General features: G+C 37.2%; 1 protein-coding gene across 1 annotated transcript in view; it reads left to right on the top strand.

Annotated features, from left to right (window-relative positions):
- The window catches only part of EDIL3 (EGF like repeats and discoidin domains 3), a 261,366-nt gene that overhangs the window by 204,450 nt on the left and 43,910 nt on the right, over positions 1–13,006 (top strand). Inside the window, exon 9 of the mRNA XM_065740528.1 lies at positions 3,011–3,195. Within this exon, the coding sequence (XP_065596600.1) occupies positions 3,011–3,195 (185 nt within the window). The remainder of the gene's footprint in view (positions 1–3,010; positions 3,196–13,006) is intronic.

Genomic DNA, 13,006 nt, shown 5'->3' with positions numbered 1-13,006 from the left:
TTCATCTTATGCAGTGTATAGTCTAGAGAGGAATCCTGTGTTTATTAATAGGAAGAAAAAATTCTAAATGTCATGAATTTCTGAAAATAAAACATATCACAGTATTAACTCTTTAAACACTGCTTTTGCCAGTTCTTCATGAATGATTGTCCAAGACAGGATGCATGTAGGCTTTTATATGTGGATACACTGATTTTGTCTCTACTGTGTCAGATATTAAATGTTTCCTTTGGAATGCTGAGCTTTTTTTGAAATAAGTGGTGGATGAAAGCCTCTTAACAAGAGCATCTGGAATGTTTCACTTAAGATACTCCTCTGAGCTTTGCCCCAAGTATGTCTACATGAGATCTCAGTAACTGGTTGTAAAAATTGAGAATTTAATCCTTTCAAGAGTACAGTGTGAAGTAAATTTAAAGAACATGCAGCGTAGTGGAGGTGTCCAGAAGAGCTGTGAGCATTATTATAAATAAACTGCAATGATGGACAGTTATCTACAGAAACAACATTTTATATCACGTTAATGTTTCTGTTGTTTGTGTCTTAGTCAAAGAGCACGTCGATTATCAAAAAAAACCTGTCATTATCTTTCATTCAGTGTTCCACAGGAGCTTTGGGGTGACTGTGGTCTCTCTTTCACAAGTCTAACATGTTGTGTGGCCACCAATGTTCACCATGCTTATATCTTCCACTTCTCCTTGCTCTTCCACTGACTCATGTCTTCCTCCTCCTCCCTTTGCTTTCCTTTTGGAGCAGTAGAGAAGGAAGTCAAGTGTGAAATGCCATTAAAGCATGCTTGTATGCACAGTCCCACAGGCAAATGCGGCTGTTATTTCATAAATTGATAATAATACTTAAAACTATTTTTGATAGATTAGACCACTGCTGAAAAGCAGTTTTGATAACCCTTATTTCTGTGTCCAGAGCTCCCTTCATATTCCTCAGATGAAACATTCCTGCTGAAAGTCCTTGTGACTGTGGAGTGATGCTTTAGATTTGAATAATATGCCAAATCCTTTTCTAAAGCAACAGATGAGTCTCTCCTATTTGCAGTATCAATTCCTCCCCACTATTCTTAGGGAAGACTATATATTTTCTATTTTGCACTGAGAATCAATTCTAAAAACATTATTCAAAAATGAACACTGGTTTCCGGTGTTTTTGGGTTTTTTTGTTTTTTGGTTTTTTTTGTTGCTGTTGTTGCTGTTGTTGTTTGATATTAAACAAACATACCAGTATTTCAGAGCTTAAATACACTTATTGTTAAAGAACTTGGGATTGTTACCTGTCTCTGGTAATTCGCTCCTGTTGTTTGACCCCAGTGGAGGTCTTGGACTTAGTTTCCCTGATTTGAATCCCCAATGATTCCAGTTGGTTCTGTGGTTAAACCAGTTGGAGAAACAAAAAGTAGAATCTAACCAAAAGGTCTCAAAGTATCAGAGTATCAAAGAAACAAAATAAGCCAGCTTTGATGTCTAGCTCAAATGAAGTGAAAAACAAAATGACAATTTTGAGGGTGTTTACAACCTCTGGTTCTATCAGAAGATGCTGGCTGAGCTGGGTCATGTCACAGCAAGGAGGCCTTCACAGCTTAACACCATGCTGTAAGCAGCACAGCTGGTGGTGACTCAGGAAATTATTGCCTGTATGGAACCAGCTCAGTGGCTTGGGGTCCAAGCACCAGGTGTTAAACCTCTGTCTTCACAGTGATCGATAAATTCAAGATCCTGTCCTTCACAATCATCACAGGGTAAACACTCATGCATTCCTTGCATCCGCCTCAGTGAGACATGCTAAGTCTGGGACACATTCTGACCCATTAGGTTAGAGGAAATTAAAATGTTATTTACAATTTAACTGAGATAAGTAGCAATTAACTGAGGAGTATCACTGAATTTGTGGAATTAGAACTTCCACAGATTTTTGATAGCTGGAGCAGGAAAGAAATGAGAAAACTGCCTCTTTTTATTTTACCAGCACCACCCAGCTATACATACACCTTTCTTGAACTCATGGGAGACCTTTCTTGCTCTTAGACACCTTACTTGCCTTTATTTCCTTTCTTTTATGTCTTAAACCAGGCAGCTCACCTAGCTCCCTGGCTTCCAGTACTGCTGTTAACAGTGTTGCCATTAAAGGTTGTCTAACCCATTGTCAGCTTTCCTCTTCTTTCTTCTGGATCTAAATGTACTTTGCATATTCTAAATGTACTTTGCATATTCTCAACCTACAGTAGCAGTACAGAGGAATATAGAGTCATATGCTAAATTGTTTATAATATTGTTCTTAGCTCGGGTTTTTCTTCTGTTGTTTTGGGTTGAGTTCATTTTTTTTCATGAGCACCCAGCAGAGAAAAAGGAGAAACCCTATGTCTATGTTTAGCATCAGTCAAAATAACTCAGCAAAGTGGAACAGCCACTCAGTTTAAGCAAATAAGCCTGTAACTCTCTATTTCTCCTACACAGCTCTCTACTAATATTCTCCCTCCTTCACAGTCACTATTCTGTAGTCTTCTACTCTGCCAGTAGGTGTGGGGGATGTTTTATTTTTGGCTGAGTATCAAGTAATTTGAAAGCGTAGAACTCAGTGCTTGTTAACATTTAAACTTCACTATTTAAAAATATATATATAAAATTTCCTCAGTGCAGAAGCACATGGTTCATATGACAAGGAATAAAAACACGAAAAAAATGAAGTGAGTAGAGGAAATAATAGCAAATTCCTGGACAGAAAAAGAAAACAAAGATAAGAGACAAGAGTCATCTTTTCTGTGCGTTTCTGTTCATATTTTTGTAAAATACTTTGAATTCTGCATCTTGTTTTCAATTCTTCTGAGGTAGTGTTGAAATAAAGTGCCTTGAATTGGCTATTTTTCATTTATTTGATTGTGGTTTTCCCTCAACAATACTCTTGATTAAAGTCCTTTGAGAATTGCTTGTTTTCCATAACAGAAAACCTAAACCACTTACAGAGATAAGTAGGCAGTGTCACAGATCTTACTTTGTTGTTCCAGGTTGCTCTGAGCCCCTGGGGATGAAATCAGGGCATATACAGGACTATCAAATTACTGCCTCCAGTGTTTTCCGAACACTCAACATGGATATGTTTGCTTGGGAGCCCAGGAAAGCCCGACTGGACAAGCAAGGCAAAGTTAATGCCTGGACCTCTGGCCACAATGACCAGTCGCAGTGGCTGCAGGTAAGCTTCCAAATAAAATTTCATAGGCATTTGTCTTCTTCGTCATTCCAGCATGCACTGGGAGAAACTTGTCCCACTGAAATTATCTTTGTCTAATTGAGACTGCTCAAAGATGCGTTGAGATCAGTCTGACAGTAGCAAGATTGATTCAGCACATAAATTCATTATAAAGCTGCGCACAGGGGATGTTTTCAGCCTGAGAGTGATTTATACAAGTCAGTAGTAGGCTAATGTGAAAGATTGCAATAAATCACAGTATGAAGGCTATTTGACCGGTTGCTGACACATTTACATTTTTTGAACTGTTGAAAATAGCAGTGCTTTGAGCCAGCTGCCAGTTCGTGGTGGAGTTCTCAGCAGGAAGTCTCAATATTGCTAGACATGTGGTGCTAACCCCCTGCAATCTTTCCACATATAAATTATGACATATTAGCTTTTTTACCTACAGTTGCTAAGCAATTTAGCGATGTGATTACTGTCTTCTCTCCAAGTTTATTTTATATACAGCAAGGAAGTAGGAGTTGCTGCGTCTGTTTAACATTGGAATAACTGCAGATCTTGGGATTTGCTGGAAGTTTTTTAGAGAAACTTCTGCAGTGGAGAGAGATTTTATGTTTTACAGTGAGGAAGCAGATGAAAACGTTTTTTGCAAGTAAGAGAGAGGCAGTTTTTTCACAGCCAGTTTTAGCCTTGTCAGTGATGCCAAGAAACCAAGATAGTGCAGAGGCACTGCAGAAATATCCTGTGGTGCATTATTCCTCCTGTGGGCGACAATGGATTTTTAATTAAATACAGATGGAAAGGAGTTGCAAGTTAGCTCTTACATTCTACTCTAAGTCTTGCTATATTTGAACCTACCTGAACCTGCAAATTGAACCTGGACCCCTGCGAAAACTTGTCAGTTCTCTGCAAGTCCATTAGCAGGTGTACTTTTTAATCTGCTTAATAAGAAAGTTGTTAAGAAATATTTATATTTTTTTTCCAAAAGAATAAGTGTTTGTAAAGAAAAAACAAAGAAAAAGAAAACAAAAACAAACAAACAAACAAACAAAAAAAACAGGAGGCATTAAAACCACTTGTTTTCTCACTGTTTGAACTGGTCATTAACTTGTACTGCTGGTTGATTTTTCTGAATTCAGTCTGTGAGTAAAGACAGACTCAGATACTTCAAGACGAGGTAAAGAATTCTGTATGAAAGACATGCTTGTCATTTAAATTTGTCTGTTCATCATTGCTCTGTTTTCTGGTAGCTCTGATTTTTTTTTCTCTAAAATTCAGAGTAATGTATTATAACCTTTAGCACACTGACTACAATTTTATCATCATGCTGCTTTCACAAAGTTTAGTCAAAACACATTTGTAAGAAAAAACATGTGGAAGCAAATTTACCTCTATGCCCTTTTCCCTCATCCATTACATATTACAAGAAGTAATCCCAATAGCAATTCCATGGTATCCCAAAACAAGCTTAAAGTAAGACGTAGATTTCTGGATTTCACTAAAGTGTCTGTCATACCAGTGTGCTATTTCACAGTGTTAAGAAGGTTTATATGCCTTTTCAATTTTTCTCTGCATGCCTTATTTGGTTTATCTTTTATAATTTTATAATTTTCTCTGGAAAGCCCATAAAGTTGAATATAAGCTACTGAATTCCTTTAAAAATTATTGTTGAAATATATAGTATGTGAATAACTTGAACATCTCTGTTCCACCTTGCAGTAATTTGGGAGAATCTTGTTTAAATGCCATTGTTATCAACCATTCCTCCTCTTAAATGCTTGTGTGCTGACATAAACATTGGGGAACCTGCTGTGATAATGGTTTGCAGAGAGGCGATTGCATCATATTCATAAATGCTACTTGCTGCTTATGGGCAGTTCACAGCACTTTTGGATGAACTCTAGATATTATATAATCATAGAGTGGTTTGGGTTGGAAGTGGCCTTAAGGACTGGTTACTTCCAATCCTCTTGCTGTGGGCAGGGCTGCCACCCATCAGATCAGAGTGTGCCAGGCCCAATGCAACCCAGCCTTGAACATCTCCAGGACATCCACAGCTTCTCTGGTCAGCCTGTGCTAGTGCCTGACCACCCTCATTGAGAAGAATTTATTCCTTATATCTAATCTATCTTCTATCTGAATTTATTCTCCTTTAGTTTAAAGCCATTACGTCATCTCCTGTCGCTATATGCCACTACATGTCTTATATAACATCCCTGTACAGCTTTCTTGTAGGCCACAGTGCTGGGAGATCACAATGACATTTGCTCAGAGCCATCTCAACTCCCTCAACCTTTATTCACAGGAGAGTTGCTCCAGCCTTCTGATCATTCTCATGGCCCTCCTCTTGACCTACTCCAACTGCTCATTATCTTGTACTGGAGGCCAGAGAGCAGAATGATACCTCTCCACCTTCCCTACCATGATGGCTACATTTATTTTGCTACAGACCAGGATACACTGGGCATTCTGGGCTTCAGCTTTACATTGCTGGTTCATGTTGAGTTTCTAATCCACTAATAACCCCGAGACTTTGTCAGGTCTGCTCTTAACCCACACATCGCACAGACTGTCTCTGTGCTTGCCCTGACCCAGCTGAAGGACCTTGCACTTGACTTCGTTGAATTTCACAAAGATCACATAGGCCTACCTCTCAAGTCTATCCAGGTCCCTGTCTATGTCATCCCTTCCCTCTGGTATTGACCATCCCACACAGTTTGGTGTCCTTCACAAACTTCCTGGGAGTGCACTCAATCCCTCTTTCAATGTCACCAATAAAGATGTTAAACAGTGCTTGTCCTAAAATAATAACAACCCTTGAGGGACACCACTTGTCACTCATCTTAATCTGGACTTTAAGACACTGTTCACATTGAATGCAGCCATCCAACCAATTCTGCCAAGTGTTCCATCCATCAAATCATCAACTCCTTTATTTGGAGACAGGGATGCCTTGTGGGACAGAGTCAAATGCTTTGCAAAGGTTCATGACGTCAGTTGCTCTTCCCTTACTACCAGTGCTGTAAACCTATTGTAGAAAGCCAACAAATTTGTCACAAATGATTTGCCCTTAGTGAAACAACGTTGACTATCTCCAATCACATTTCTGTTTTCTGAGATTAATTTTTTATCATGTGCTGGAGATGTTTTGCGCTGTTTTCTTCCATTCAGATAGGAAATATCTGAATCTTCTACTTATGTTAAAATGCAGCCACTAATTTTTTTGCTTTAAAATGCTCAGGATTACTTCATCCATAACTTAGCTCAGAAGGCAGGAATATGAAGAGACAGTTCTGGTTTAAAAATAATAGTGCTGCAGTTGTTGGAAACCTGTTGTGATCTAAGTTCTATCCAGTGAAGTTCAGGTTCCCCCCATAACACTCATTTACACCAAACATTGTCATTAGACAGGGTAAAAAGTATCTTGTGAGATAAAAGTTAATGAGTTAAGATGACCAAAATTGTCATTTTCCAGGTCAGCCATAATCAGGGCATCAAGAGATGTGATTTAGCAATAGAATTTGGTAAGCCAGGTTAGTGGTTCTATGATTCTGTGGATGTGAATTATCCAGTGTGCTTGCTTAAGGGACAGCTTTGCCATTTCTGTAGAGTTGATGCTGCAAAAGCCATATGTCTTTTACCTAATTCACAGCACAAGACCCTCCATTAACTTAGGTAATCTGCCTCTTTATTGTCTCTGTACTCATCATAGTCAAAATACATGCAGTTTGGTGTTACTGAACAATATAGCTGTTCATAGTACCAAATCTAATGGGAATAATGAGTTCCAGCAACTCTCTGCTCCTAAATGCTCTTCTTTATGAATGTCCTTTAATTTGGAAACACCTTTATGAAATTATCTGAATAATATTAAAAGCAAAAAAGAAGACGGGGTGAGAAGACTGAAATTTGGAAGTAATGGTTTGCTTCCCGTAATTATGTATAACCTTAACATAAACAAAGTGAGGTAAAATATTTCAGATTAATTACTATGAAAAGGAAGAAAAGCCTAAATTTAACTTTCATTAAAGGAAGCCTCTTTTCTCTCATGATTCTAATTTTCTTGTCAACATAATTTACTACCTTGAGCCTGATCACAGTCTTTTGCAAGAGTTCCTTGCTGATCTTCTGTACCAAGGCTGTTTTTTTGGGTTTGAGAGTACCTGTGATTTTCCTGGACAAAGCCCAGGTCCGTCAGTCTGGTTGGTCACCCCATTCTGATACTTTCAGTTACTGGTCTGAAGGAAACGTTGAAGTCCTTTCCCTATTTGTTGCCCAGAATAGGGCAGTGAGGCTACAAAGTTTATTGAAAATATCATATCATTCAGATGTTTTATGACTGCTCTTGTAAACATAATTTCAATTTTCTGACAATTATTTCAATTTTCTGTTTCTAATTTTTCCAGCCATATTCAGTAGAATTAATATTTTCTTTAAAATCCATTTCCATTCTACTGCTAGTTTTCCACAGCTATAAATTCTGAAGCAAGACAGAAGCTTAAGCTTGTTTTCATCTATTTACTTTTAGTTAAGTTCTGTGTTATTAAATATTTCCATGCCATATTTGTCATTGTATTGATTTCCCACTCTGTATCACTGCCTGGTCCTTTAACGCCTTTGCCCGTTTGTCCTTTACACACTGCTTCAGCAAGTAATTTCTTTGATGCTGTCTCTCTGAACTGCTGTCCTCTGCAATATTCTTTGCAGCTGAGGCTTCTTATTTCATTTGGTTTCTCCAAATAGCTGGAGCTTTCTTCTCCCGCCTCAACAATCTCCTTTACTTATTTTGCATGTTATCTTAGCTCTTTCTAACAGCACATAGGTATTGGTATTTTAATTTGAAACCAGTGATATGCTGGGTGTTTCTTGTTGGTTTTTTTTTGAGGTCTGTATCTTTACAGAGCGCAGCTGGATGAAAAGGATGCCCATCCAGGAAGCCTGCTGAGGTTCATTTGTGTGATTGTATTATCTTCAGCTCACCAGCAGCACTACATTAGCTTTGTGTTTCTGTACTTGAAACTTCAAAACAGTTTACTCACTGCAAGTTTGACTTTCACCTATTTTCGAATATTGTATTTTGCTGCTAACTTATCAGAAGATTCTGCAGTTTTATGTGCATAAGCAGTAAACTTCACAATCTTAATTCACAGTTGTTTTATATTGCTACCACTGAGCTCTGATGATTTAAGAAAATCATCCTTCCCTTAAACAGTAGGGTGGAGCAATAAACAATGTCAGCTAATGTTTCTTTTACTGATTGCATGTGATAGAATCAGCTGAACATTGTTATAAAAGGAACATTCTGATAAGGATAGAAGATTGTTTTGAACATTGGCAACACATACCTACATATTTTCAAATGTGATAATTGTCAGTAGCAAAACAACACATTTGGTGTGACTATTTTTTCTTGCCAGCTTAATCTCTAGTATTAGATAATATTCTTGAGTATTTTCATCAACACTTCAAAAGCAGCTGTCTCAGTGCTGCAGTTTGACTTATTCTTTCTGTTTCCATTTTTCTACATCACAAAGTCTCTTGTTTGAAAAGGAAGTATTCCAAGTATTTAGTTTGTCTTGTAGTATATGCAAAAGCATCGTAATGTACAAACTGTCACGTGATTTTAGTACTTCATTGTGTAGCATTGTTCTACAATACTTTGAGTTTCTAAGTGATCAGATGAATGAACAATAATTATGAAAAGGCTAAAATGGACTAGTCTTCTCTTCTTGTACAGTACCCTTGTAGAAGTCCGGCTTTTTGTGCTACGTTTCTTCAGTATTTCTAGAAATGGACAGTTGTATATAATGTGCTATTCACCAATAACATAAGCAAAATTGACTAAATAACTGAAATAAACTGAGATTGAGAGAGATAGACAGTAACCATGCCTAACGACAGGTCAGTTCTAGCAGCCTTGTGCAAAGCATGGCTAATGTGAGCCTAGAGAGACATCTCTGCCCTTATGTAACATTTCACTAAGCTATTGGCTGTATGGCCTAAAACAAAGAGACTAAATTATAGTAATTTTTAGTTTTCACAAAATCAGAGTCAAAGAATTGCAGGGGTTGGAAGGGACCTCAGGAAATCATCAAGTCCAACCTTCTGCCAAAGCAGCTCTCTAGCCCAGGTTGCACAGGTAGGTGTCCAGGAGGGTCTTGAATGTCTCCAGAGAAGGAGACTCCACCACCTCTCTGTGCAGCTGTGCCACTGCACTGAGAAGAAGTTCCCAGGCACATTTGTGCAGAACTTCCTATGCTTCACTTTGTGGCCGTTTCCCCTCGTCCTATCACTACACACTGCTGAGAAGAGTCCAGCCTTGTCCCTTCGCCTCCCACTTCTTAGATATTTATAGATGGGGATCAGGTCCCCTCTGAGTCCTCTTTTCTCAAGGCTGAACAGACCCAGGTCTCTCAGCCTCTCCTCATAAGGGAGGTGTTCCATGCCCTTCATCATCTTTGTAGCCATCCACTGGACTCTTTCAAGGAGATCCCTGTCATATTTGTACTGGGAAGCTCAGAACTATTTTTTTCCCTTATTTATATTAATTTGCTGACTGCTACTGTCAAGTGTCATGGTTTATATCATTCTCTGACTTTTTTTGTTGTTGTTTTTACATCCTGAGATTTGTCTAAAACTCAAAACCAATTTAAAAAAGAAATAAAAAAAACACTGACAAAAAATCAACATAACCGCAAAACATTGATAAAAGTATTTTAATTATTTTAGGTGAATGAGGTTCAAATTATTTATAAAATGGAATGGATTTTTCTTCTCTGTCACAAAAAAAAAAGAATATTTTCTGTCTTTCATCTGGTATTTGCTAATCCTGTTATTTCACTTGCCTCTTTCTACTCTGTTTTGCCGTATTTGCCAGTTTATTTTTTGAGCTCTGCAGATTATTACCACATAGGAAACTGCTGTATTGAAGCATTTCGTATATGCTCAAAACAATGCATAAGGAGAAAATTATGTGGATAGTTTTATTATCTTTTGAATTGTGTCATTAACAGAGCAAGTATTTCGACCAATAATGGATACAACATAAGTGGTTTCTGTCTGGCCACCAGCTTAAATATTTTATTTTCATATCCACATATTGGAAAGAAAAAGGAAATGCTTATAACATCTTAATTAAGGACTTGAAAAGCCCAATTTGGAATAGGATAAAGTGTTTGCTTAAGTCCAATCTAGTAATTAATTTAATGAGGAAATTACATGACTTCTAGAAGGCCTGCAGTGCTTAGCAGCGTATTGTGACTGTTCTTTGAAAGATATAGAAGTTTTCTATTGGTATTATAAGCTTATATATAACGCATTATAAATGAAGAAGGTGAATCTTTTACTGCAGCACTAATAAACCACAGCCATCACCAGCAGATCAATCAGGAAAGCAACCAATGTCGTTTACATTTATAGCAACAAAAGGTCTTTTTCGTTTTTCTGAAGCAAGGCTGTCAATCATTTTTAATTATCATTTCTAACAAGCAGAATAGTGAGTTTGCAGATTACAGATAGGAAGAGTTGTACAGAGCTAAACCTTGGTTTATACCATGCTTGTTATTGGGTTACTGAAAGATATTTATGGTAAATATTTGTTATTTTATTTTTTCAGTTCAAAATTATCTTTTTCTTTTCTTGCTTTTGGAAAAGCAACTTTGATTTTGTGCTTGAATTCTTTAACTCTGTTTTGGCATCTCCTTGGTGTTATGCTGGCATCAGAGTTTCACAGACTAATACTCTGATCAGTTGGTTATTCCCCAGCATGCAGCCACATAATAAGGAAGGCTGTGATTAAACTATTAATATGGATCTTTTCCTTCCCAGACTATCCCAGAAACTCACTATAAATAATTTTTTTCCTGTAGCAAGTGCTAATGATAGAATAAGTGGATAAATAGCTCCCAGTGATATAGTCAAAGACAAAACAAGGTAAAAAGAGGTACCCACTAATAAATTGCATGCTGTTAAATATATCAACTTCATACTTCCTTGGCTGAAATTCCAAGCAGGTCACTTTTTGCCCATAAGCTCCACCGTTAGTTTTACAACAAGCTTATCACTATTTGGTTCTAGGTCACTGTACTTTGAGGTATTTTCTTTTTTTAACTCTGAACTACTCTTCCACGTCCCAGTGCTTTGTTTTTGCTACTGACATGCACACAAATCTTGGAGAAATACTTACTTTGTTAATGACACTAAGAAGTATGCCTCAATTTCCTAGTCACAGTTACCTGTCAGCAGATATTTGATGACCATTCCAGAGGTCACTCTCTAACCCAGTTTTTCTCCCAAATCAACTTAAATTTCAAGTTAAATGCATTATTCACATTAATAATGTTACTAAATTGTGCATTTCAGCATTGCCCTTCCTAAATTGCTTTTGACTTTGCAGAGCTCTCTTCTGCAATTCATTTTATGGAAATGCTTATAGTGGTAATTGAATTTAAGCCTCATAATTAAATAAGGCAGCATTAAATTTTGGTTTATTTTGGCTTTTCAATGCTATATTTAGTCTGTATTTTGCTAGTTGGGTGTGGAAATCTAAAGCCTTGGAAAAATCATAGATTTTGCTCTCATTAGCCAAATGCAAGTAAGATTATTAGTAGGACAGAAGGATGGAGAAGATCTTTGTTGCAAAGCATCCAAGAAATAAGAAACAACCAGATTTAGCATATTCATTATTTCCTGGACTAAGAATTCATAGCATGACAAGTTCACAAGCAAGTGCAAGCAGTAAAGAGTCCATCTGGACTGTAAAGTGGCTATGGTTATGATTTTAAAGAGAAAGAAGTTTCATTGCAAAATGTCCTATTGTGTTCAGTGAATTGTTTCCCACTCCTTCCGTTAAGTCTTCTGTAAAAAATAAGAGGTTAACCGTGTGTTCCAGAGCCTGTCTTTGAAACATAACAGATTCATCATCACTACCAAAAATTACTTGAGAAGTTTCCATAAACAGTTGAATCATATCTTAACTTTAAAGCATTGCAAGAGAGCACTGTCAGTTCTCTTACTGACTTGTGGGTTTTCTCTGTATCACTCCCCTGCAGATGAAACTTAAATTGAATAATGACCCATTTCCTATTACAGTAATGGCTTTTGATCTTGCTTTAAAAAAATCCGTGAGTCTAAGCAAAAACTCCCTGGTTGTTCTGATTTTTGATGTACATAGCATATGAGTCTGAGGTATATTACAGTGTATTGACAGTGGAAATTTTGCTCTTTCCCAACACCAATAGCAGCACCATCTATAACAAGGCACACGAACATTTTAATGGTTTTAATTTCCTTCCCATTTTACCTTGCTATTCTTTCCACTCATTTGAAATAATATTTCTCCCTATCTGTGGAACAGAATTACTAGTTATGTACAAAACAACAAAATGGCTGGAAAGTTGGCTAGGTAGTAAGGAAAAGCTGCAAAGCTGCTTGTCCACCTTCTACCATGGCAGTGTTTCAAAACAGCATCTATTTCTTCCAGATAAAACTGTTTTCATTTTCAAAGCTTCTTCCGAATTAATTTTAGGCTCATGCAGAACTGGACATAGCCATCTTCCCACTATACTTTTCAGTCCAAATAAGACAGAAGAATGATTAAGAAAATACAGATGAATGAGAGAAATGAAGTGACCTTGGAAAAGTCAAGTATATTGAAGCAGCAAAACATGCCAGATGAAAAAACACACAAGACAAAAGCTGATGCAAAGTCAAAACAATAGAAGAGTGTGGAACAAGGTCTGGTTCTGCTTTCTGATAGCTAAATGCTTTATTAACTCTGCTCTGCTGTTTTTATTAGCCCTTTACATTTGTA

The sequence above is a fragment of the Cyrtonyx montezumae genome, unplaced genomic scaffold (assembly GCF_038088225.1).
Source record: "Cyrtonyx montezumae isolate F1298 unplaced genomic scaffold, pur_monq_1.0 scaffold_27, whole genome shotgun sequence".
In the NCBI taxonomy this organism is placed as follows: Eukaryota; Metazoa; Chordata; class Aves; order Galliformes; family Odontophoridae; genus Cyrtonyx; species Cyrtonyx montezumae.
Note: the sequence above shows the minus strand (reverse complement) of the source record. Positions and strands in the feature narration are given on the sequence as shown.